The sequence below is a fragment of the Podarcis pityusensis genome (assembly GCF_964106645.2).
Source record: "Podarcis pityusensis genome assembly, chromosome: 4".
Taxonomy (NCBI): domain Eukaryota; kingdom Metazoa; phylum Chordata; class Lepidosauria; order Squamata; family Lacertidae; genus Podarcis; species Podarcis pityusensis.
This window is the reverse complement of record NC_138027.1, coordinates 72884312-72910785: the sequence shown is the minus strand read 5'-3', so window position 1 is coordinate 72910785 and position 26474 is coordinate 72884312. Positions and strand designations below refer to the sequence as shown.

At 42.8% G+C, this 26474-nt stretch overlaps 2 protein-coding genes across 6 annotated transcripts in view; one reads left to right on the top strand and one right to left on the bottom strand.

Annotated features, from left to right (window-relative positions):
* LOC308474807 (cohesin subunit SA-2-like) overlaps positions 1–24905 on the top strand; it is a 58705-nt gene extending 33800 nt beyond the window's left edge. For 2 of the 5 annotated variants that reach the window (XM_081001291.1, XM_081001290.1), the window contains 19 exons: positions 309–423; positions 1377–1494; positions 2095–2198; positions 3173–3265; positions 3356–3445; positions 5776–5979; positions 8746–8822; positions 10973–11060; positions 11402–11482; positions 13143–13235; positions 15053–15215; positions 16254–16405; positions 18595–18696; positions 20565–20719; positions 20824–20952; positions 22109–22287; positions 23217–23385; positions 23774–23855; positions 24263–24905. In XM_081001291.1, the coding sequence (XP_080857417.1) occupies positions 309–423; positions 1377–1494; positions 2095–2198; positions 3173–3265; positions 3356–3445; positions 5776–5979; positions 8746–8822; positions 10973–11060; positions 11402–11482; positions 13143–13235; positions 15053–15215; positions 16254–16405; positions 18595–18696; positions 20565–20719; positions 20824–20952; positions 22109–22287; positions 23217–23385; positions 23774–23855; positions 24263–24271 (2203 nt within the window). In that variant the 3' untranslated portion in view covers positions 24272–24905. Of the gene's footprint in view, positions 1–308; positions 424–1376; positions 1495–2094; positions 2199–3172; positions 3266–3355; positions 3446–5775; positions 5980–8745; positions 8823–10972; positions 11061–11401; positions 11483–13142; positions 13236–15052; positions 15216–16253; positions 16406–18594; positions 18697–20564; positions 20720–20823; positions 20953–22108; positions 22288–23216; positions 23386–23773; positions 24239–24262 lie in introns of those variants that run through there. The other 3 variants (XM_081001289.1, XM_081001288.1, XM_081001292.1) reach the window with 2 other exon arrangements.
* A 159-nt stretch (positions 24906–25064) lies between these two features.
* Positions 25065–26474, bottom strand: part of PPP2R3B (protein phosphatase 2 regulatory subunit B''beta) — a 34908-nt gene continuing 33498 nt past the window's right edge. Inside the window, 1 exon segment of the mRNA XM_081001372.1 lies at positions 25065–26313. Coding sequence (XP_080857498.1) covers positions 26169–26313 — 145 coding nt within the window. The 3' untranslated portion in view covers positions 25065–26168.

Genomic DNA, 26474 nt, shown 5'->3' with positions numbered 1-26474 from the left:
GTTACATTGTTGGATACAACCCCTTGTCTTGAACCCTTTTTGCCCTTTCACTCAGACCAGAAGGAGCTGGAGTTCTTATCATTATGAGCCATATGACTCCTAACAGCTTCAAAAAATTAATGTGTTGGATCAGCGTATGTTTATTAATGTTGTAATTATCATAATGGGAGTAAGTTCCATTGAACTCTATATGGGACTTACTTCTGAGTAGACATTTCTAGGATTGTGCTGCTAGAATATATAATATATCTGGCAAGGCGTTGCAATTTTGAAAACAGAATCTAATTGTCCGCTTTTTCTGTTGGCAGTTTAATTGTCCAGGAAATTGAAATTGAAGCATTCTCCAAAAGTAATGCAAAGTGGGAGCCCAATTCTAGTCAGCTGAGAGCACTAATAGATTTCTTCCTGGAAAGTGAGGTAAAGGTAATGCATACTGTGTTGGATATTCACAGAGGTGTCTCACAGATCAGGACCAATTAATGAAGTTGAGTTAATGTAAGGGTTTGAGGGAGGGAAGAAAAGAATTGTGATAATAACAAGAAATGATTTGATGATAAAAGTGTACTGGAAGGTAAAGTTTCAAAATGTGATTGATATTTTCAAGTAATTGTAGACTGGAAGATTTGGACAAGTAGGCACATGAAGAATATATTTAAGAAGGGTACCTGAAGGTGCAGAAGGGAAGAGCTTGGTTATGTTCTTAGAAAAATAGTTAGCTGTTTTATTGGAATGGGTATTAGGCTGGGTGCATTTTCTGACTGGAAGCTAAGGCGCCAAGGCAATTCATATTTTGCCATCAGGTTTTAAGTTTGGCAGAAGGTGGAAGTACAAATTAATCGATATAAGGTCAAAATCTATCTGAGATCTCTCATTCTGAGAAACCATAAGAATTCTAATACTTTAACCTGTTTTGCTGCATGATATAAACTGTTTGCTTTTCATAAATAATCATAATAAATTATTACCATGCATTATTCATTGAGTTAAGGTTGTTCTTTGAATTTAGGTGCGATACATGGCCTTAATTTGAGCTGCTTGTTACTGATAGTTCATGTCATATGTATTGGCAAAATTTTAACATGATAGGCTGCAATCAAAAGAAGCAATATTCACACGTGGGAAAGAACTGTGCTTGAAGAGATGGCGGCTTGTCTCTTCCACTGCTGAAGAGATAAGCCTCTGTTCACTTTAAAAAGCAGCCTGGCTGTTTGACAGTGGAGATCTGCTGCAGGAATAACATAAAACAAGGCTCCAGCATGTGTTGTACATGTTTCTGCTCCACCTCTTCCCAAACAAGTATTAGATCATAATGGGAAGTCATGTTCAGTGAACCATTTTTGAAGGTCTGAGTTGTTGTTGTTGTTATTTATTTTTAGCTACATAGCCACGTCACGTATCTTGTAGACAGCCTTTGGGATTGGGCCCCAAGTTTATTGAAAGACTGGGAGTACATGACTGCTCTTTTATTGGGAAATGCCGATAGTCACGAACAAGGTAGGTGCGTCTGGAGAACTTGGCACTTTCGACTTGTGTTGCTGCCTTCGGTTTCAGCCAATCCAATACAAACCATTGGACTATAGAGCCAGGATGGATGAGAGGCGTCGTGTGGTTTCATTAACAGATACCCTTTTTCATCAAGCACCAGTTTAAAATGCTGTGTGGTGTTTTGGCACTGAAATGGAGACTCTGTCTTCCACTTGGAGCTCTGCTTTGTGGTCCACTCAATAAAAATCCTCATTGTTCTCTTTGGAGCTTAATTGCTACTTCAGAGCAAAGCAATGCAGTAACTGGAATATGTATGCTAGTCTTTCTTGGCTAATGAACTTTGATGTTCTGTTAAATTCATCTGTTTCCTTCTTGAATAATTTTATTAGAGCTTTGTCCTTCATTATGTGCTGCGTTACAGTAAGTTCCGCAGAATAACTTGAATGCCCTGCGTGGTGAAAATCTATTCAAAAACTTCCAGTGTTGCTTTTTAGCTAACTTAAAACAAAATGGCCCGGAGAAAGGAAAAGTTTCTGTGTTAACTATCCTAGGATTCCCACCTCTTTCTATGAGAGACCGAATGGCGTCTGTGTGTCATTTTGCTTTCAGCGCTGACTGATGCCCATGAGCGTGTCCTTATTGAAATAATCTTAGCGACCGTTCGAGAAGCTGCTGAATTTCATCCTCCTGTGGGGAGAGGAGGGACCAGGAGAGTGAGTGGCATTTTGTTATACTGCTTTGATCATCTGGCTTTTGATTCACACCACACACACACACACACACACACACACACCCCCATTGATCCCAGCTGCAGGTTTCTCTGCATTGACAGAACAGAATCATGGTTGCAAGATGAGCACAAAGCCTTCAGTCTAACCAGTGCAATAGAGGGCAAGTGTATTTAGAACACCCACAGAACCTTAACGTCCAGCGCCTGCAGTTGTAAAGCAGCTCTGTTTTCATTTGCCTGCAGTTTGAGGAAAGCTGCAGTACTAAGCATGCTTGTTTTGAAGGCCATTACATCCAATAAGGAAGTGTGCTTCTCTCCTGCAGAGAGACGAGTGAGCTGTACGTGCATTTTAACACAGTATTCTTCAACCTTGGGAATTGTAGTCCAACAACATCAGGGTGTTCAAGGTTGAAGAACACAGCAGTATCTTCTGAATAAACATGACTAGGATCAGATTGGGAAAGCAAATGTTTAACTGCAGCCTATTGTAATGTGGCTTCCTGATCTTGTAAGCAGTAACCCAGTTTACCAAATATAGTGACAAACACACCAACTTGTTGATACTGCAAGGGTCAAGAGATCTGCATAGCTTGTTCGCAGAACTGAAAAGTGTTGGAACTCTTTCACAAGGTTCCTGATACGACTGGAATTCCCAGAGGTTTCTTTATCTGCACTCCACGTCCCTTGGCTCAAAACAAGGAATACTTCTTTGCACAACTAAAGAATCTGCATGGCAAAGCTGCCAACTTTTCCTTCCAGTCAATAGCCACCCCCCCCCTTTTAAAAAACTCCATAATCCGCAATCAAAACACTGTTCAAATACTGCGCTTAATTAATTAAAATCTGAAGCTTCCATCCCCAGCATTTTGCCGTATTAAGTTTTAACCCTACAACTAGCTTAAGCATAGATCAGCAACCTGCTTATGCTAAAACTGCAACAAAGGGCTTTGTCTGTAGATCCTGTCTTCCAGGGAGAAGAAGATACAAGTGGAAGATTGTACTCGAATTACTGAACACTTCATTGTGGTGCTTCCTCAGCTCTTGGCAAAGGTAACTAGCAGCTGCTCTTGTGAGTGCATATTAAATAATTCATTTGAATTTCAGCAGCTCACTCATATCCTGTTTCCCCCCCCTCTGCAGTATTCTGTAGATACAGAAAAAGTGACGAACCTCCTGCACATTCCACAGTATTTTGATTTAGAGCTGTGCAGTGCTGAACTCCTGGACAAGGTGAATTTGTGTGTGTGTGTGTGTGTGTGTGAGAGAGAGAGAGAGAGAGAGAGAGAGAGAGAAACTTCAAGAAAGGATCTTATATTTATTTGTCAAGATTTATATAGCAATTTAATTGAGGAAAAAACCACCCAAGCAGTTTGCATAAAATTGCACAAGACAGCTATTAAAAAAATAAACCCAGACTTTAAAAGCAGTAGACATAACAAAATGTCAAAATATAGATAAAACCCACAAATGTCTGTAATAAAACTGCGTGCCTTTGTTTAGGCTTGATTCCTTGCAAATGTGGCGCTCCTGCCGAGTAAGACTACAGTCTGCAGAGCTGTAATTCATTTTAACTGATGAGTTTTTATAGCCCTTTTGATCCATGTGCGTGCTGATGCGTGTGGTTGGATTGGTGCTTGTGGGCTGGAGGCAGGTGACAGCCTTTTTTTTCCATCACAGTGCTCTAGAAGTTGAGTTGAAAAAAACATGGGCCACCAAGACATAAAAGTGTCCCGCATGTGGTGATATTGAGGGCAGATGCTCAGGCTGTACATATGTGGGAAATCCTGAGTTACACATGAATGGCATCTTCCTCTCAGGTCACACCTTTTCCCTTGGATTCCTTCCCACACATCTAACTTTGTGCCAGAGCTCTGAACTGGTGACATAGGAAGGTCTTGTGTGCATGTGCTCTAAGAGTGAGGCTGTGTATGCATGACATTCTGGAAACTGGGTCCTTGTGTTTTTGTCCATAGTCCACACGTGAACTAGATATTTTTGTCTGTAGCCCACACGTGAACTAGATATTTTTGTCTGTAGCCCACACGTGAACTGGCATTTTTGCCCCAATAAGATGCTTGTTGAGTACTGGTTTGATTCTGAAAATAAAGCTCACTGCAGATTGTTTCTGCATTGCCCCATAGCGTGTCTATTTAAATACAGATGCAAACAGATGTAAGTGTGAGTGTTTACCCAGATTTCTGTTGCCATTTCCTTCTTCATTCGCCTGGGGCATGTGCAGGGAGGAAAAGGCATGGATAACTTAAGTAGTAGTAGTAGTAGTAGTAGTAATAATAATAATAATAATAATAACAACAACAACAATAATAAATTAATTTATTATTTGTACCCTGCCCATCTGGCTGGGTTTCCCCAGCTACTCTCTGGGCGGCTTCCAACAAAACACTAAAATACAATAACTTATTAAACATTAAAAGCTTCCCTAAACAGGGCTGCCTTCAGATGTCTTCTAAAAGTTTGGTAGTTATTTTTCTCTTTGACATCTGGTGGGAGGGCATTCCACAGGGCGGGCGCCACTACCGAGAAGGCCCTCTGCCTGGTTCCCTGTAACTTGGCTTCTCACAGCGAGGGAACCGCCAGAAGGCCCTCGGCGCTGGACCTCAGCGTCCGGGCAGAACGATGGAGGCGGAGATGTTCCTTTAGGTATACTGGACCGAGGCCGAAGCAAGGGGAAGGGTATTCAAAATGTCTATTAAGTCAGCACACCCCTTGTGAGTGGCATCTTCTAGAATCAAGCTAGACTGGAAGCAGCATGCTGAGGATGACCGCGAGTGATTCTGGATCGAGGAAAATTATGCTTTTTCGTGCTATAAATAGCTTAGTGTATACTCAGCCTGAGTAATAACATATGCCCCCCATCTCTGTGAATTAGGTCACTGTTGTTCTCCCTTTGCAGACTGGCCATGAACCATGCAAGTCAGTGTCCTGCTCAAGGCTATACGAGGAGTTCAAATAATAATAATAATAATAATAATAATAATAATAATAATAATTTATTATTCATATCCCGCCCATCTGGGCAACTCCCAATAGAATATTAAAAACACGATAAAGCATCAAACATTAAAAACTTCCCTAAACAGGGCTGCCTTCAGATGTCTTCTAAAAGTCAGATAGTTTTTTATTTCCTTGACATCTGATGGGAGGGCGTTCCACAGGGCAGGCGCCACTACCGAGAAGGCCCTCTGCCTGGTTCCCTGTAACCTCAATTCATGCAGTGAGGGAACCGCCAGAAGGCCCTCGGCGCTGGACCTCAGTGTCCGGGCTGAAATATGGGGGTGGAGACGCTCCTGGGCCATGGCCGTTTAGGGCTTTAAAGGTCAGCACCAAAACTTTGAATTGTGCTTGGAAATGTACTGGGAGCCAAGGTAGATCTTTCAGGACCGGTGTTATGTGGTCTCGGCGGCCGCTCCCAGTCACCAGTCTAGCTGTGTAGACAGACTTTGAACCTAGGTTGCCTGAGTTCCAAACTGAATGCTATCTTGCGGGTTCCATGGGTTCATAGTTTAATGACATTTGCTGTACTTTTGTTTTATCCACAGCACTTGGACACATTTCTGAGTGAGATAAAAGCCGTTGTATCCAAGCACTCTTACACAGATGTCCTGAACGCTTGCGCCAGGGTATACGCCACTCTTTGTGGTGAAGACGGTTCTGGCCATAAAAAAGTGGGCTTGGCCAGAGATGAACTGGTGGATGAACTGGTGCACAGTCTAAACCAGTGCTTGGACACCTTTTGGGATGAGGTGGGTGTGAAGTCTGGATCTGTAACGAGAAATGAAATTTAGGTTTCCAGAGCAAAATTTGAACAGGATTTCTTTTTGTTAATTTTGTATGCTCTCTCTCTCTCTTTTTGTGTGTGTATGTGTGTGTGTGTGCAAGTGCAAACATGGCAAAATCACATCTGATTGATTTCCCTAATCATGTTCCTAATATATATGAAGAGGTGGTAGGGTTTATGTGATATTTGCATAGACACGGCTGAGTAGATTTTCCAGTTCACAAGCTGGCAGTGCTGCCTGCCGCTTTCATCGTTTCGGGGGGGGGGGGGGAGGATGTCCTTTTCCTCCCTCTCCCTCCACCAGTGGAGAAATACTGAAGTCCTCTAGGCCATAGCAGGTGGTGGGAGGAAAAGGGCAAAAGGTCTGGCCAAGGCATGAGCTGCATCCCCTCCTGTTGCCTTGGAACGTTTAAAGTTAATAATAGGAAGCGCTTCGAAGATTCATTATGGGAACCCTTCTTTAGCCCAATATACTCCTACACAGAAGTGATATCCTTGCCAGAAATGTATCACATGCTGAGTGGGCCAAACTTTAATGATGGTCTTTACCTTTTTTGTGTGTTTAACTGTTTAGATCCTGCCACAACAGTAATTACCACGAATATTTCTGACTATTGCTTCTTTTCTGTTTGAAGTAGTGCAAAGAATCCCTCTATTGGAATATAACATGCCTCTCTTGACAGAGTGCTGCATGATTTGTGAACATTTAAGTCTGTTCTTCACATCTCGGGGAACTGATATTCTATCACTAGACTATTTAAAGTCTGCATTCTTAACTAATGACTGTCTGCTATTTGACATCATTTGTCTGAGGTCCAGTGAGGAAAAAATAATTTACTAATTGCAGATGAAACTGAGCTTTTTCCTTATTAGGGCAAGGAAGACATTTCCTCTTCCATAACTTTTTAAAGTTCAGCCTCTGCATGGAGATTGCTTTGTTGAAACATCTTGCCGCATTTTTAAACTTTAAAAGTGGCTTTTGCATTTCCATTTGTGTTGGGCTGGTTGGGGGTGGGATTTGCTACAGAAATACTTGAAAAGGTTTTCATTAGTTCTAAGAATACAAGAGCAGCTGTTGGGAATATGAATAGCTTGCAGACTCGGTTCAACAACAGTTGATCAGCTGTGCCATTGCTAACAGATGTCATTCCAACATATAAGAGTTCATGCTGATAGTTTCGTTTCGTTTCTTTTCTTTTTTAAAAAATGGAAGTACAGTAAATGTGTCAGGTTAAATTTGTCCACACTTTTATTTTTGGTAGCAAATAATAAGAAAACATCAATTCTGCACCAACCCGCACCAGTTTATGCAGTGAAATTAGCCAGATTCCAGCCATTAACAACCTAGTTTTCTGCAGATTTGCAAGTTGGCAGGGTGGGTGGAGGATTAGAGAGAAATATGCTTGATTTCCATTATTTAGGTTGGCCCCCTGATGTGATTCTTGCAGCGGCATTTAATCCCCCCAGGTTGGGAAGGGAAAGTTCCTACCATTCCATGGAACTTTGCGCGCGCGCGCGCGCACACACACATACACCCCCCCCCGGCAAAGACTCGGTGGGGGGTGGCATCCTACAGTTTGACAGATCATCTGATGTGAGTCAGAGCAATGCAGGAGCAGCCCAGCATAGGGGATCCAGAAGCAAACTTTCAGCACTCTTGCGGGAAGACTGCATGTCCCCCAGTAGGCAGTGCAGGCAATCATGCTGCCTCTGTGCCAAAGAACTGCTTACAGTGGGAAGAGAACTCTATGCCAGTAGTAGCCAGTATGGTGCCTTCCACTTATTGTAGGCTACAGCTCCCCTCATCCATGACCATTGGGCGTGCTAGCTGGCGATGATGGGTAATAATAATAATAATCATAATAATATTTATACCCTGCCCATCTGGCCGGGTCTCTCCACAACAAAATATTAAAATACAGTGATCTGTTAAAACATTAAAAGCTTCCCTGAACAGGGCTGCCTTCAGATGAAGTCTTCTAAAAGTCTGGTAGTTGTTCTTCTCTTTGACATCTGGTGGGAGGGCGTTCCACAGGGCGGGTGCCACTACTGAGAAGGCCCCCTGTCTGGTTCCCTGTAACTTGGCTTCTCGCAGTGAGGGAACCTCCAGAAGGCCCTCAGAGCTGGACCTCAGTGTCTGGGCAGAACGATGGGGTGGAGACGCTCATTCAGGTAAACTGGTATTGTTGTCCACAAAATCTACCCGCTCTATATTTTATTGTTGTCGTTATGTTTGTTTTGTCTTGTCTAAATTTCATCCAAGGATCACAGGGTCGTTTACAAAATAAAAATAGATAACATAGTAACAAGCAAAAACAATACCCCCCCCCCCAGTTTAAAATGCCATAGATTGTTTAATTAGCCCAAAGACCTGGGAGAGGAGGAATGTTTTCGCCTGGCACCAAAAGATATGTTACAAAGGTGCCAGGCAAACGTCCCTGGGGAGCACATTTCGCACATGGGGAGCCACCACAAGAAAGGCCCATTCTTGTGTTGGTGGCATACAAAAGGCCTCAGGTGATGATTGCAGGGTGTGGGTTGATTCATATGGGGAGAGGCAGTCCTTGGGGTGTGCAGGTGTATGCACTGTGGGGGGAGTCTGCACGTTGTGTGTGTGTTGGGGAGGGGGCAGGAATACTGCTGGTCCCTTTTGCCCTATCCAAGCCTGCTTTTCAGAGAGAGAAGTTGCTGCTCAAATGTCACATAGTCTTTTCTCCTGTCTCCTACACAGGGAGGAGGGCTTCGTGCAGAAAAAGAAGGAATTCATCATATATGCTTGATGTTGCGAAGAATAACTGCTTTTCATCAGTGAGATGCTTGTTTATGTTGATTATTAATTCACTTTAGTGACCCTCTGTGGGCACATACAATTAGAATAATGCTGCTTTGTTTACAGACCTAAAGCCAGGCAGCATAGAATCATAGAGTTGGGACCCAACGGTCATCTAGTCCAACCCCCTGCAATACATAATATATTGTATTAAAATGTATTATTTTAATTAAGAAGTGCAGGTGTTGGGATCAGGAAAATCCCAGGGTCTGCTCTGAAGGCACATTAAGCAGCTGCCCCGCCGAAGGTAAGCAAGTCCACCTGGGAGCCATCTTGGGTTCCATGATGGAAGAAAGATGGGATATAAATGGAAGAAAAGAAAGGCTTTGCTAATGTAAGCCAAGATGCTAAGAGACTCAAAGTTTCTAAAGTCTGTGGAGACTGTTTTGGGGCCCATATACAGATGAAAGTTATGGTGTTTATGTGATGGCACTGTTTCCTGGTCAATTTAGATAAAGTGAAGGCCCACTTAGAGCCATTTAAGTATAAAGGCTGCCACCTTTCAAGATGTTGTGAAAGAATAAATAGTTAGTGAATATTGGCTATATTTTTTAATACAGTGGTACCTTGGTTTAAGAACAGCTTGGTTTAAGAACAGCTTAGTTTACGAACAACTTGGATTAAGAACGCTGCAAACCTGGAAGTAGGTGTTTTGGTTTGTGAACTTTGCTTTGGAATAAGAACATGTTTCGCTTCCTGTTGAGTGTGTTCCATTTGTAAATTGAGTCCCCCGCTGCTATGGGAAAGCACACCTTGGTTTAAGAACACTTTGGTTTAAGAACAGACTTCCGGAACAGATTACCGTAAGTTCGTAAACCAAGGTACCACTGTAACAGGATTCTCTGGAATGTTTGGTTTCTAGTTGTGCAAATAGGGCTCTGGGACTTTTTTTTTTTAAAGGAGTCAGACTGAAGCCCTCCACCGTGCCCGCCACTCATGTCTGAAATGGAACTCAGTTCTGAATTCACTACATTAATGTTGTGTCACAGTGTAAACACATAGCATGATGGATGGCACTGACATAGTAAGACACATCTAGGATTTTGCTGAGTATCCGTCCCTGATCTTTGTACCAGGGGGCACATGGCACTTGTCCTCTTTGCATGCTAATACTTATATCATGGGCTTGCTGGTTTCAAGGGACTAGAAACATCTATAGTGCTGTAGACAGGCATCGTCAAGCACTTCCATTTATTCATGCAAAATTAGTATAGCTCAGCTGGTTAGAGCATGATACTGATATCGCCAAGGTTGCAGGTTCAATACCCCATATGCGACAGCTGCCTATTCCTGCCTTGCAGGGGCTTGGACTAGATGATCCGCAGGGTCCCTTCCAACTCTACCGTCCTATGAAATTGTTGTATTTGTTTCTTAAGATTGGAGTACTATAGGCCTGGGCTAGAATGCTGTGTGCTCTCTGGGAATGGGAGTCCTGCCTTGCATAGATCTTGCCGATAAGCCAGATTATTATTTCCCCTGCTCCGCTCCCCGCAGGCCAGGTTTGACAAATGGGAGGGGCCTGATGCTACAAAGCTCCATCTGCAAGCTCCATTTTGTCTGAACCGGGGTCTTTTACCTGATATATGATGTCGGGTGTTGGGCAGCTAGGCATGGCTTGGGCGAAATGACCTAGCAGGCCAAATTAGGCCCCCTATTTTGGCATTACCAGTTCAGGCAATTTATGCAACACAACTCTTGCACCCCTTTTAGCACTTGTATTCTCACAGTGCTGGAATTTGGGACTCTCCTTTTGAATTGCTAACCAGTGTGGGAACAAGTAAGCTTTGAAGATGATTCTGAATCTGTGGCTATCCTACTAAAAGTCTAGTTGTAATAGGCTGCTTTCCACTTGCTTTGTTGGGCTGGATTAATTTGGTTGGGGTTTTTTTATTTATTTTATTTTTACAAAAAACCCAGTTGAGTTAAAGCCATGCTTCATTGTGCAGATTGCCAACCTAAGGATTTCTGAGGGTTGTGTTTTTGTTTTTGTTTTTTGTTAAACGAGTTGGAATCAAAATGATGAGTAAAGAGGGTGAGGGCAGGCTTGAGTATTCTATTGATGGGACTGTTTTGTCACAGCTGCTTGAAAGTTCTCAGAGTGATGCTGTGTTTCCTTTTGGACTTGTAGTGCTCATGATCTCACCAGGTGGAATCTCTATGAACCACTGGCTAAGCTCCTTGGTTTTGAGGTGGAACAAAATCCTTTACCTGTTCAGGTAACCGTGATCAAATTATGGACCAGAAAATATTTCGCGTTTCCAAAATAGCACACCAGTGTAAATTAAGTCCTAGTTTCAGCATCCCATGGGTTTAATGACCTCCCCCACCCCCCGGCCATTTTCCGTCTTGTTAGGCTGAATTTCAGCTGATGCTTGAGTCTGAGTAGAACACATTCTTAATTCAGTGACAGAAGTGGCGTTTAGATGTGGGCGAATCACTGGATTCTTTCTTTGTGGCAGAGGAGTGGAATTTTCTGCAGTGAGGTGACTGCCCATGCTAAGCTTCTCGGTTCAGGATTTGAAATGATTAAGTCACGACTCTTGGTTTTCTTTTGCAGATCCTTTGGCCTGCTTTACAATGTGCTTATTCTGCACTGCTTTGGCAGCTCTCTTCTGCACTAGAGAACACTTCTTCCAAGGTTAGTCCCAGGGTGGGGACTTCAAGCCACTTCTCAAGGCTTCTTTGTGTCCTTTTGTGCTTCGTTGGTCAATTTGGAGCTTCAGAAGAATTTGAGCTTCCAGAAGCAAAAGTGGCTCACATTCTGATTTCCTGATTCTGGTGCAGTAGTGACTCAAAAGCAAGCAACACCATCTTTGAGCTCCCACTTCAGAGATTATTTGGAGTCCTTTGTGAGATCCATCAGCCTCTTCTTCCCAGGTTGCATCAGAAGCATGTTGTTCATACTTTTGCAAACCCTGCATCTGATAATAACAACCGATTGGTTGGAGAGAGAGAGCAACTACCTGTGAAACAGGGGCTTCACACACTGAATTTTTTCTTCCTCAGGAAGAAAATCATCATGGTAACATGTGCTTTCCTTTGATCACATGGACACTGTGTGCAAATGTGCACTGCTTGAGTGTAAACCACTATGAGGTTTTATCAGTGCTTTTTTTTCTTAAAAAATGTTTAGGGGTATTCTCATTTTGACTCAAGAAAAATCACCATTTTATAGTTCAAATCGGGGAAATAAATACAGTAAATGAACAAAAGTACAAAGATTCGCTAAATGTTTAAGGGTATGCATCCCCGCAGAAAAAAAGCACCGGGTTTTATTACAATCAAGCAGTATATAAATAAAATTAACACTGTGGGCAGCATGTTGACGTCTTCTTAGCACATGCAGTGTACACATGGCCAAAATTGAGTTTATATTTATATTATAGAGGATAGGGGCAGCTTGCCCTGATGAGAGTTTTTGGGAAACAATTAAGGGCACCTGGGACACCAAAACGTCTTTGGCTGCCATATTGTACCTTGTAAACAATGGTTATATATGGAGAATACACCCGGATGATCCCTGAGTGACTTCACTAATCTGTTTTTTGATAGAAAACCCAAACAAATCATGCCAGCAGCTCATTTGCTGCATGTTTGTGTGGTTTCTGTCTTGATTTCATCTGCAGTTTTTTGTGGGATGCTGTAGCCAGTTTTCTTGGGGGGGGGGGGGTACTCAAGGGTACGCAGTACTGGCACCTACTTTCCCCAGAAGAAAAGCACTGGGTGTGTATCAGAATGAAAAAAGAAAAGAAAAGAAAGGATGTCACTGTGAGTTTAAAAAAAAAAATTCTTTATGTAAATCAGCATTTCCCACTCTGGGACACCTTGGTCCCCTGGAGCAGGGACCTGAGTGACAAGGGGAAGTGAGCTGACACAGATTGGAGCTGATTACATCTTGTCCTTATTCCACACTATCACTACGCTGTCTATATAGTGTGACAGATTGTTGCAAGACAGTGGATGGGAGGAATAAACCCTCATTAGATTCTGTGCACATCTCTGTGCTACGCTACTGGCAAGATAGAGAGTGAAAAACTGCTGGATACAAAGGTAGAATGAGGAGGATCATGGTGTCCTGTGGATTTTATAGAGATTTCTCACAGCTCCTGCGACTCCTTGCTCCCCGCCCCCTTCCTCTGTGCTTCCTCTTCAAACAGAATAAGATGCGAAGAAGAAACTTGAGATGCTACAAAGTTCTGCACCTTTCACAGAAGCCTTGAGATGGGCTTCAATGACATAGAATTATTCAAAGAGGCATTTTGCAGAAATAATTTCTGATTTTCTCCTTCCCCTTAAAGGAAAGCATTCTTGCCTTGAGGACACACTTGAAGCAGTACTGCCACATTTGTACGTGCTACCTCAGCCACCGCAGCAGAAAGTTACGTGAAAAGGTAAGAATCCTACATGCCCTTTCATAGGACTTTTCCCTTTAGATTTGCACCCCTCCCTATCCTAAGTGCAATGTGGGCAAGTGTTGTGTACACATATTCAGAAGAAGTACTCCCCTGTTTTGAGGGGCGCTGTATCGCCTAGAGATACTAAAAGTCTGGGGAGGAAGGAAGAATTGACTCTAATCTCTGTACAACACAGCACCCAGTTGCTGGTGTGACTTAGTGGCTAAGCAGGCTGAGCTGTTAACCAGAAAGACACTGGTTTGCATCTTGTGTCTGCCATCAACTCACTAGAGGCATTAGGCAACCCACTCTTTGCTCCCATCAGCATCTCCCATCTGCAGCATGGGGGAGATTAATATTGACTTGCCTAAGAAGGTGGTTGTAAGGATTACAGGTAGAACATGCTTTAAACACTTGAAAGCACCAAGGAGGAGGATTAGTCCAGTTCCCTGGTGGACCATAGTGAGGATTTATTCCTCATGAGAACAATTAACCCAGTTTGGTGCTTCTCCACACGAGGAAATTGCAATCTCCCCTCTTGTCATCCTGGGCCCAGGTGGGAGTAACACTCCCTAGTGGTTGAGGTTGGGAATTTAGTTGTCTCATAGGAATTTTTAACCAGTGGTGTCCCTGGAAGCGTCTTCAGTTTAAAGTTCCTGTTGATTCACACTTTGTGGTGTTAATGGTGTTTCCCGCCCCCCCCCCCCCGGTGTTGCCCATGGGGATTGGATGAAATATGAAGGTGAGCCTGCGAGGAGAAGGGGTTTGCTTGGTTGTTACTGGGCAGTTGCTTCCACTGTGGACTGGATTTGGCAGAAGAAGTGCTTTCACTTTCAATAGGACCATCCCAGTAAGCCAAGTAGGCCAAATCTTAAGCTGTACTTTGCTGTGTGTTACTAGTACAGGTGAGATGGAGAATGGTTGCTCAGCAGAGTTCCCAGGTGGGCAGCATGTGCTGCCTGGCATGGCTTTCCTTGGGGCTCAGAAGAAACATTTCCCCTTGCAGACAGCCGTTGGAATTGGCCAACTGCTGGGGCTTGTGGGAGTGCCTGCCAAAGCTTTGTTTAAATTGGCCAATCACGACCTTCGAAGTGGGTGTGGCAAGAGCGACGGACCAGAGTAAAGAAGTCTTCACTCCAGTCCACTCCCAGAATGCTTAAGCCAATGGTGTTGGGCCCCAACAATACTGTCAGCAGAGCATCAACTCTCCTGCCCCCACCCTATATTCTGCTCCCTTGGTGCTGTGGTTCAAAATGGTTGCTGTATTTGGGCGTGGGAAGGATTTTGCCTCCAAACAAATGAACCCATTCAAGGGCTTTGCCTTCCTCATAGCAATCATCACAATTTTTGGCAGATAAGGAATTGGTGGAATCCTTAATCTAATCTCAGGTGTGGGGATTGGCGGGGGGAAGGGCGTACTTTTTGTGCGTGTGTGTGTGGCTTTGAAATTGGCATTTCACAAGCTGAATTATAGCTGGTGAGGTTTTTGTATTTTTTGAATGTTCAAGGTTTTGATGTTCTGTAATACAATGTTATGTTACAATAATATGGTACAGCATTTTTTAAAAAAAATATTGTATCTTTAGCATTATATTGTTATTTACTGCCTTGGTGCACGCGGTCCTGAAAGGTGGCTAGTAAATATTTCAAAATAGAAGTGCCTAAGTGCCCACATGACTTGGAAGCTGTACGCCGGCTTCCTCGGCCAATAAAGCGAGATGAGCACCACAACCCCAGAGTCGGCCACAACTGGACCTAATGGTCAGGGGTCCCTTTACCTTTACAAGTTGTTTTTCTTTTATTTATCATTGTAGGCTTTTATGATACTTTGCGACTTGCTGATGATTATAAGTCATCAAGGTTTAAGTGATGGACTGATTGAGTGTGTGGAGTACCTTCCCAGTTCATCTCTTCAATCAAAACTGCTCTTCTTCGTTGAGGATCATGTTTTCGCAGAGGAGCCAAGAGAATTCAGAGGTCAGCAGTGCTTTCCAGCAAGGAACTAAACATATGTTGCTGATAATGTCTGTGTTCCACTTAGTAGTGTTCTGCTACCCAAGGTAGACAGGGCGATAGCAACTAAAATCACATACTGAAATTACATGCCTCGGTGGGCTTACTGGAACAAAAAGTTTTAGCAGGCTCTGAAAACAGTACAGCGATGGTGCCTGTGTAATATCAATGCACAGGGAGTTCCCAGGATGCGAAGGAAGATGGAGTGGATGCACCACGGGAGGTGCCAATGTGATCGCTCATCATGTGTTTATTTCAGTATGGGGCTTTCAATGCTCTCCTGTTTAATCTTCCTCCTCATTCTTGGTCCCCATGATATAGATTCTATTGGCAGTCAGAAGTCAACCCTGTGGTTAACATCTACTGCAGGTTCTGGCACTGAAGATGGAGAATTTACTCCAGAAAAATACCTTGTGCCATCGTTTATATTTCCTACAAGAAGTTCTTCCCAACACTTTAGTATTAGTATTTCTAGCATATAGGTTAGCACAATGCATCAGGAAATGTTATTTGTTATTATAAGATGAGTTGCACTTGCACTGATTTTTATTATTTTTATCCAGCCATATATGAATGTGATTAACTTCCCAGTCATAGTTACATAGGGTTTAGGAGACCTCCAGTATTCACTTGCTCCTCTTTGCTGCTCTGTACATACTGCTTTTCAGTGAGGAGATCCAAGTGAAATGACAGATGAGTTGTTAGCACCATCATCAGCTCAGTTGGTTAGAGCGTGGGGCTGATAATGCCAAGGTTGCAAGTTCAGTCCCCGTATGGGACTGCTGCATATTCCTGCATTGAAGGGGTTTGGACTAGATGATCCTTGGGGTCCCTTCCAACTCTGTGATTCTATGATGTCTGAAAAACAACAAATAAATGCTTTTAAGGTTTTGTGAGCTGGCCACGCACTCGAGGGTGTCTATTGCTCAGATTAAGGTTTGTATTTGAAAATGCTTCGGAATGCAGTGTTAGCATGGAATCTAACCAAACTCGCTGCTGTAGTCTTGACAGGAGAAGAAGTGAAAAAGATGGAAGAACAAAAATTGGATGCCTTGCAGCAGAAACGGTGCCTCCTTGCAGCTTATTGCAAGTTAATTGTCCATAATGTTGTCGAGATGACTGCCGCTGCTGAAATCTACAAGCATTATATGAGGGTAATTGAATAATCTCCTTAGCGATGCCTTCCAAATGCTGTAAAAGTTACAGTGGTACCTCGGGTTAAGTACTTAAGTTGTTCCAGAGGTCCGTTCTTAACCTGAAACTGTTCTTAACCTGAAGCACCACTTTACTAATGGGGCCTCCCTCTGCTGCCATGCTGCCGGAGCCCGATTTCTGTTCTCATCCTGAAGCAAAGTTCTTAACCCGAGGTACTATTTCTGGGTTAGCGGAGTCTGTAATCTGAAGCATCTATAACCTGAAGTGTATGTAACCCGAGGTACCACTGTATATAGAAAGCACAAACACTGAGTTTATTAGTACACACTCAGTCTTGATGCATGTGCCATGGTGAGTACAAATGAGTACACTCTGTATTCCATTCTGTTTTATAACATTGCTGACTGCACTTTTAGAAAACTCCTCCTTAGCAGCACCCATATTTACACTGTGACAGTGGGTGGTGGGGGGAGAGTTATGGCAGGCTGGAGAAGTGTTTATGTGCATTGCTAATACTCTCACTCCTTTGAGGGAATCTTACAAGGAAAGAACTTTTGCAAGGTGTCTTTAGACTGTTGGCTTTTCCACACCCTGCAGTTTGTTTGTTTTTTAAAAGATAAAGCTAAAGGTACCCCTGCCTGTACGGGCCAGTCGTGTCCGACTCTAGGGTTGTGTGCCCATCTCACTTAAGAGGCCGGGGGCCAGCGCTGTCCGGAGACACTTCCGGGTCACGTGGCCAGCGTGACGAAGCTGCTCTGGTGAACCAGCACCAGCGCAGCACACGGAAACGCCATTTACCTTCCCGCTATAAAGCGGTACCTATTTATCTACTTACACTTGGGGGTGCTTTCGAACTGCTAGGTGGGCAGGAGCTGGAACCGAGAGACGGGAGCTCACCCCGCCGCGGGGATTCGAACCGCCGACCATACGATCGGCAAGTCCTAGGCACTGAGGTTTTACCCACAGCGCCACCCGCATCCCTTTTTAAAAGATACATGCACCTAAAATGTTTTGAGTTGAAAACTCAAAATACAGTCGAAAGTGCAAAGATGCCAACACTCATATCTGGAGGGTACACTTTCCAGGCAACTGTGCCTGGCTGTGGTTCTGTTTGAGCATACACTGGGAACAAATCTGGTTAGCTGCAATATAGTGAGAAGGGCTAAACATAATACAAAACCGTAGCTTGGTGTTATGCGCACCAGCCTCAGGTCCACACACTTCCCTTTACACTGGTGAGGCCATGAGTAGGAGATTGGAAGCATTCACTCCAGTTTTAAACTAGCTGCAGTTTGTTGTTTCTTACAAGGGGCAAATTGTGGGTGGTTCACCGTAGCTTGCCTGAAAAAAGCCTACTTCAAATCATGGTATGGTCCCGGTTTGTTCAGATAAACCTCGGTTAAAATTAAACTGCAGTTCCTGGTTTGGATGAAGCAAGAGATTGTGGTTTGTTTAAAACAGAAGTGGATGCCTCTGATTTCCTCCCTCCTTGTCACTGGAGGAGGGTGTGGGAGCAGGCCCATTACACATAACACTGAACTGGGTTAGCTTTGTGTCCAAATTAGGTCATCACATGAAACACCTCTGCAAAACTGATCAGGTATGGTCTCTGCGTAATCACACACACAGGAAATAAGCACAGAATGTCTTCAGAATATTCTAGAGCTAGAACCTAGACGTTTTGTGCAGCGGGGTACGCCCGGAGGGGAAGATTCAATACCTTCCTGCTCAGTTCTTATTTGATAACTTCACCAGTAGCATTGACTGGAATATTTTTTTAGTTTTTCCAAAAACAAGCGGATTAGGCCTGTGATTTTTCTTTTCTGCGCTCTCTTGTTTTTATAGATATGAGCTATGATCCTGTTTGGAAGTGAAACTCACTTCCAGTTGAATGTGTTAAATCAGGAGAGTACTGCACGAATAAAATCGTGAGAAAACGCTTGCAATGTACAATGGAGCCTAAATACCATAATTACTTAGACAAAGCTATAAATAAGTTAACTTGTTTCATTGTATTTTAGTACTCTGCTGGAAGCCGCGAGTGGCTGGGGAAACCCAGCCAGGTGGCTGGGGTATATATAATAAAATTATTATTATTATAAAAACTTTTGTTTTTTAATAGCCTTTTAAAAAATTATGCTATTCCTTGACATGATTGAGAGTTTTCCCCTCCTTTGCCATTTAACAGACTTATAATGACTTTGGCGACATAATTAAAGAAACCTTGAGCAGGACGAGGCAGAATGACAAAATTCAAAGTGCAAAAACACTGATCCTCTGCTTGCAGCAGGTAAGGCGATTCCTGTATACATCCCATTGGCAGGATTCTAAGGAGGCCCTTCTCCATCTAGCCTCAACTCTTGGTTAGGACTATATTGGGGGAGGGGGGAACATGCTCCTTCAGGTATTTAACCATTCAGGCCTTTATGTGTCATCTGTAAAATTCTGAACACAGACCAGAACTGTGTTGGTTGCCAGGGTAGTCCTTTAAGAATGGTGCGATGTGGCTCCTAATATCGACTCCTCTTAAAAGGCAATTCACTGCGTTTTGCACTAGCTGCAGTTTCTGGTGCTATGTGGCCACACTAGCAGGAGGTGCCAAACTGGCTCTGCTGCTGGGCCTGCACAATGAAGCTCTTATAACAAGTTAGAATTGGTTCACCTAGTCCAATGTTATCTACTCTGTCAGCAGTTCTCAGGGTGCTCTTTTCTTCACTGCCCTACCTGTCTTAGGCCTAGTTCTCACTCATGTAGCAAATCCATGTCTGGGCTGTTACCGTGTTGACCTGCAAATGAGGCGAGGGCAGCTGGTGTTCAAAATGAATGAGAAACGCTCCTCCAAATTGTTTACCTCCACATAGAATAGATTTTAGGGAGAAAGGCAGTGGCCTACTCGCCATCCTAATATGCTGGCTTTATCCAGGGCCAGTCCTATCATTAGGCAGGCTGTGGTAGATGCCTCAGACTGCTGTTTTGGGCAGTTCATGAAAGGGCAGGAAATTGTTAGTTGGTTCATTTATTTATTATGATTTTATTTTTACTGGCAGACAGGAGAGGTGCTTGTGGGATTTTCTGCGGGAGGTGCCAAAATAACTTGGCTGGCCCTGGGTACTATGAACCTTGACTTTTTGTAGTTGGAAGTGGTGTAGCCCCAATACAGGTTCACCATTTCCATGTGAGCAAGGCCACAGATGCACTGATACGTTTTATCTTGGTGTCATATAAAGAATGCAGAAATTTGCTAGCCTAGGCTAGCTTGCTCAGAGCTGTCTTATCTGCTCTGCAAGTTTATATGCCACCCTCCAAGCTTCAGAATGTCCCCCTTCAGATGGCTGACATATGAGCCCAGTGGATTTCAAACAATGTCGTCAAGAGCTTAGGAAGTGCCATGACCCATCTGCTGAAATATGAGAGGTGGGGAGGCTCAGCAGCATTTAGTGAGCTGCGCTCTGCTCACATAAGTCAGGAGCCTGTGTTTACGTATCACATAGGCAACCAGCCCAGTTTGGGAGTTTCACTGACCTTGGAAAGTTCGAACATCAAAGCATGCTAATAACTCAGTTGGTTTGGGTGAAATCATGTTCTCTCTTGTATTAATGAGCACTTTGGGCTTGTTCTCAATTTATGCAAGGCAGGCTTCAATATAAAATGTATTCAGAAACTGTGAGCAAAGTATGTACACTTAGCTCAAGTTACGTGCTTAATCTGATCCACAAAAATATTCCTCAGAAAAAGTATTGGGAAGTGTTAAAAAAATAGTTTACCCATGTTCAGAAGAATTCTGAAAGGGGTTAATTGCATGTTACATGCAAATGGATAATTCATGTTGTTTAATTAAATGGCATCTCTCAGAAGGCATGGTTTATTTGTTTATTCTCATGCTCTCACACCATTTTGTACTGGAGAAGTGGCAGAGTTTAGGTGTCTTAATTGTGTCCCCTATGTATTCTGATCTGCCCACCACCCGCCCGGATTCCCACCTGTAGCCTTTGGATTCTTGCTCAGCTTGGTGGGATTCTAAAAATATATAATCAGATTAGTGGTGCTTAACTGTGTCCTGAGCAAGGAATTTGTCAGATGTATGGCAGGTATGTGTTCTTGGGGCTTTCCCCCCTTTAATTGCCTGGAAAATTTTATATCAATTCCTGTGGTCCACAGCTGTTTCAGAAGCATGCCAGAAGCCAGGACAACAGCAATAGCATTAACAGCATAGATTCCTCCTTCAACAACATTAAAGAGCTCGCACGGCGCTTTGCTTTGACATTCGGCTGGGACCAGGTGAAAAGTCGAGAGTCAGTAGCCATGATACACAAGTAGGTGCCAAATCCATGTTGTCCCTTGGTCTTCCATTGTGTGGCATCCACGTTATAAACCTCTCTCTCTCTTGTTTTCTTCTCTTCCTTACTGTTGCTTAAAGGGATGGTATTGAGTTTGCCTTTCAAGGAATTGGTGCCCTGGAAGGGAAGAGCCTGCCTCCCAATCTGAACTTCCTGCTCATCCTCAGTGAATTCTCCAATAAGCTTCTAAAGCCTGACAAAAGACTTGTGTAAGTTTTCCCTTTGGTGTTCAAATGCTTCAGGACAGCACAGGAGTCTCTGTGATATTGAACTTAAATAAACTCTTACGTGTATAGGAGGTGTTAGCATGGCTCCTGTTTACAAACTACTTGTGCATTTGTGCTCAGAGCGAATAAATGGCAACCTCTCTGTATACAATTCTGCTATGGATTTCTGTTAATGCCCTCCTCCTTGGTCTTCTGCTGCCAATTTGAAGAGGTGGGCTGAGCTGTTTGGACTCAGGCTTATTTTTGCTGCTAGCATAGCTCACACAGCACAGAAATGGACAAGCTGTGGCTATCTGGATATTGTTAGTCTACAGCAGGGGTTGGCAAGGTTTACCTTGCCTGGGCCGGTTCACTGCCATGGAGCCCCCTTTGTGGCGCCCCCAGATTGCAGGCGCTCATGAGCGCCCACGATTTCCGCCGTCTGTGTCTGCGCAGACGCGATTTCTGGCACTACAGAAGTGAGTCCCTGTGCTGCACTGGTTTAGTGCAGTGCACAGGGACTCACTGAGCGGGCGGCTCAGTTCGGGGGCGGCTCGGGGGCCGATTAAATGACCCCTGTGGGCCGCTTATGGCCCATGGGCCTTAGGTTGCCTACCCCTGGTCTACAGCTCTCATCATTCTAGGAACGTTTGCTATGCTTGATGGGAGTTGTGTGTCCAGCGATCTATAAAGGGCTACAAGATACTTGACATACAACTTAATTCTGTGTGCTTTTAGGCTGACCCTTGCTGGCCAAACCACTCCTAAGTGATGCAGGAGGAGGAAGAGTTATGTGAAGCTGCACACATGCATACACACTGGTGGTGCATGTTATGAGCAAGCAGTGTTGTTATCTATGCCTTGTCTACAGGAGAGCCACTGGAATATGAAAAGCAATTAGGAAACTGCTGTAATAGTATACTCTTGCTACACTAAGCAAGCACCTTTGAAGTCTACGTTAAACATGCCATACTTTAAATGTCCTTTCTGTGTGGAATTGTTTCTGAATTAGTGTTGTCTTGTCTTAGCTGATCGATGGGCTGCCTTGGTTGAGAAATAGAGAAAAGCTTTGTTAATTACTATAGTGAACCACCTCCTTGTCAGAGAAGAGCTCCTGATCTTTCGGTCGTTTGTATTTCTCCCTCATGTTCACATCCAGATATAGTTACTTGCTGAGATATACCTCTGAACCAGCACTTTGTAAAGAAGAATTTGTGTACTCGCTGGAGTGGTACAGAACCTCTTTGCTGGCCAGTGATGAAGATGAGAGTTCTATCATCAGCAGCATAAGTGAATGGCCATCTGATAGGACACCATGTAAAAAAAACCTCTCTGAAGGTATAATGTGACTATTTTATTTTTAAAAGTTATAATAATAATATGTATCTGTAGGTAATATCTGTAGGTATATGTATAATATGTATCTGTAGGTAAACAATATACCGTAATTCTCTCATCTGGTGTCTTGTAGCAAAGCAATCACACATTAATTAATTAATCTATATAATACCATTTAACCATGTATGTTCAGTAATCACAAAGTCATTTATTTAGCCCTTTCAGTTTCTCCATTATCCTAGCTTGCCAGATGGAACAATACTCCCTTCACCCCTTTGCTGTTCCAGGGGTTCTCTGAAACTGCCCCCTCAAGCCACTTTTTGTAGCATGCAGGGAAGGGAAAGCTCTGTTGCTGACAAGGCTGATCAGTATCAATCCAGACAGTGAGATAAGATATAAAAAGGGTAGAGAACTATCCTTAGACGTTTCCCAGCAACTCCGTTCTTTGTTTCCCCTGAGTAAGCCAGCATTTTGTACCCACTGGGCATGCTTCCTTGGTTTTGTTTGCTGCATTTTTAAAAACATACTTTTGCAAAACTCAGGGTTTCCTCAAAGCTGCTGCTGCCTGTTTTGGCTACATAAGCGCAGACATTCTTTCATGAAGATCGGAAATACAAAAGCTTCTGTATCCACTGAGAAAACATTTTATATCCTGGCCCCTGGAAGCAACCCATTCAGCTTTGAATCTTATATTCTTTCTCCCCTACCATGGCTCCCCACATAAACCCTCTCCTGAAGTTTCATTGTGGCCTTTGATGTGGTGCAAGGAACAACAGTCAGAAAGGAGAAACTGGCAGCTCCCCTGTGCAAAGACTTCCAGGGTGGTGGTTCTAGGAATATGGTTGTCGGTGTTAAGGCATTCTGGCATGTGCAGTTGTTTGCATTGAGTGACATGTAGATGGATGATGGATATAATTCGTTGTTTCCAGGATCCTGCACCAAAACCAGTCACACTGAGATGGCAAACACACCTTCACATGCCCATTGCCCATCTGACCTCCCTTTCTTGGCACAGAATAGCAGGAAGAGGCTAAAATCTCATGACAGTTGTCACCAAGAATATCCATCAGGTCCTGAAAGACTGAAGAGAAAATATAGGTAAGGAATACCTATATTTGGGGTTATCTTTGTAACTTGGAATCTCACTCTTGGCTGTAGTTGCTGCAGCACTTAAGAACTGAATCATTTCAACTCAACCTTTACTGAAGAACATATGAAGCTGTTTTGTAGGGTCTGTTTAGCCCAGTATTGTCTACTCCAATTGGCAGCAGCTCTCAAGAGTCTTGGCAGAGCTCTGGTATGCTGTTCTTTAACTGGAAATGGCAGGGCCCTTCCCGAAGTGTATTGTTAGCTACCAGTTCTTAATTTCAAAAACGAGTTTCTTCATGATTCCTATTAGAAAAGAAAGTCTTTTTTTTTTTGGCCTCTAGATTACAAAAACTAGTTTCCAAGGACAGCAGCTAATCTATCTGGCTTCTTGTTTCAGTATTCCAGATGGTGTCAAGGTAGAAAATACAGTAGAGGTTCTGGCTGAAGAGGCTGATATTGATGTTGTTGGTGCTGACCAGGTAAGGATGGCTTTATATTGAGGTTTCAGATATCTTGTTGGTAGTACACACTGGTGGAGTAGGGAAGAATAAGGCTGTCGCTCACAAAGGCTAGCCTTTTCACTTAGCGTCTCAAATCTTGGGAAAACACTCAGTACTGTACACTTTTTAATCTGTTGTGGTAATATCTGCCTACTGTTAATGCCTGTTAAAGACACACACATAACTGGTAACTCGTAAATTCAAAACCCAATCTGCCCAGCACCACTGTTACCCATTCTTCATTTCTGCTCCGATGAGGAACTGGTGATTGAAAATGCATTTTTAATTAGAAAACATTATTCAAATAGCAATATAACTGCAATTCAAGTTGGCCACAGGGTCTGTACAGAGCTCTGTGTAATAACCTTGATTTGTGTATTATTTAGGAGACCTAAGAAGCAAAGACACTCTGCTTTTTCACGTGAATGAAGAAAAGTACAGGCATTGCAATGGGGGTCACACCTGTTTAGCTGAAAGCATGACATGGTATGGTTATAATATAACTGAATCATGAGAAAGGTAATGGCCAAAATTACAATAATTTCTTCAGCCAGTGTTACTACATGGTTTTGATATGCTGTTGTGACTACACTTTTTTTCTGCAAACACTTGATTTTCATCTTCGTTTTGCTGAAGCTTCTCTGTCCAAAATGTGACGGCAGATGTATTTGTAGTCAGGGCAACAATGGGAAAACCTACCATATAGTAGCAGAGCAGTATTTTATGTTGGGCCCATGGCAGACCACTTTTGAGACAAGACTGTTTACTTTTTAACACAGAAGCAGGGTAGTGGGTTTCTGGGGAATAGAGAAAGAGAAACTATTTATGTATGTGGGTGGGGAGGGGGAATCCTTAAAAACACAATTTCTAATTTGTATTTCATATGCTTTCTTGTATACCATGGCAGTCTAATATTGGTACTAGGGTGAAAATGTGCTCTATTCATTGTCACTGAGCTTGTAAAACAGCTGTTTGGTTTCATACTTTTATATTATCATGTTTGCAAAATAAAATGAGTGATTGTTTCAATCTGCCTACGTGAGACATTCTTTTCTTACTGTAGGCAAGTGAAAAAGGAAAGCCTCCTGCCCCACAGTTTCCCCTGGCTTATTGTGTGCAAACAGACATCTGTTACAAGCTGCAGTAGTATTAAAAGAGTCTACACAGATGTTGAAGGAAAGCAATGAATTTACATATATGAAAAAAACTTTATTTGAAAATAACATATTTAAATGCTTTAAACAGATCTGCACTGCAAACAAAATAGCTTACACCTGTTTTTGTTTTACATGAAAAACAGCAAGAATCTTCCTGGAACACAAGATTTAGTTCCTTGTGTGAACGTTGAGATAATTAAGGCACTACAAACCTTATGCTTTTAAAAAACTGGCGTAGCAACTTCTAGCTTGTCCAGAAAAGCCATCACTTCTCAAGGGAAGCATCAAACTGTTCAGCTGCTCTGACACCATTGGTATGAATACTCATGGAATGTGTCATTAGCTAACCATTGAGGAAACACACTAAATGCCCATAACAAGGTTAGTGCACATCACAGATCAAGTAAAACTTACATAAGGTTTAAAAATTGGTTCCTTTGACACAGAATACAACATCCACTGCAGTCGAGTGTGAGCGATAAAAACCATTCTTGCAATGGGGTGGCGGTGGGGGTTTAAGTTGAAGGCCTAAAAGGAACACAGAGTGTGTGTGTGTGTGTGTGTGTGTGTGTGTGTTAGTTTTCAGGGCAAGACCACATTTTGCTGCATGTGTATGTCCAGTGATGCTTTGACCTTCACGCACAGCTGTGACATTTTCTCTTTGAACTCTGGCAAAGTTATTAGATTTCTGCTGGGAGATCATTATCGCTATAAATGAAAACTAGGAAGAATTCTACTCTTTTTTTTTTTAGAGGAGGGGGGAAGGTACGTTGTAATTCCATAAAGGTAATATAACCTATCTATAAATAAATTAACTCTATTTTACAGGCAACAATCTAATGAATAAATACAAAAAAGTAATTCCATAAAAAGCAACTTTTTTTTTCAAGGTATCTAAGGGTGATATAAATTTTAATCATACTCAGAGTAAGCCCTTTGACCTTCATGTATAAGACCATTCATTTCAATGGGTCTACAATATCTACTTTGAGTGTGACTAACAATAGCTATCATCCAAAATGATTAAAATATTAACTTTGCAGCACAAAGAACTAAGTTTACTTTTTCTGGAAACTAAGCCCTACATAGGTTTAGCAGACCTGCTGCAGACGGTCCTTATTTTTATACAAATAATTCATTCAAAATCATCTTCATAGTCATACTCATCTAAGTCAACGTCTGCCAAATGGGAAGGCATATCAAAGAAAGGCCTTTTTTCCATCTGATATTTCAGCACGTTGGTCTTCTGATGATCTCCAGGGTTCAATTCCGCTTCATAACTAGGAAAGCAACATAGGAATTAACGAAGAAAGTACATATTTATGGACATACCTTCTACTTTATTGCATTATGCTCCCAGCTGATACATTTTTGGTGATAGCTATGTACCATACTCAATGGATTTTAGGTTAGTTACGGTAACTGCTCATCAGTGTTGTTA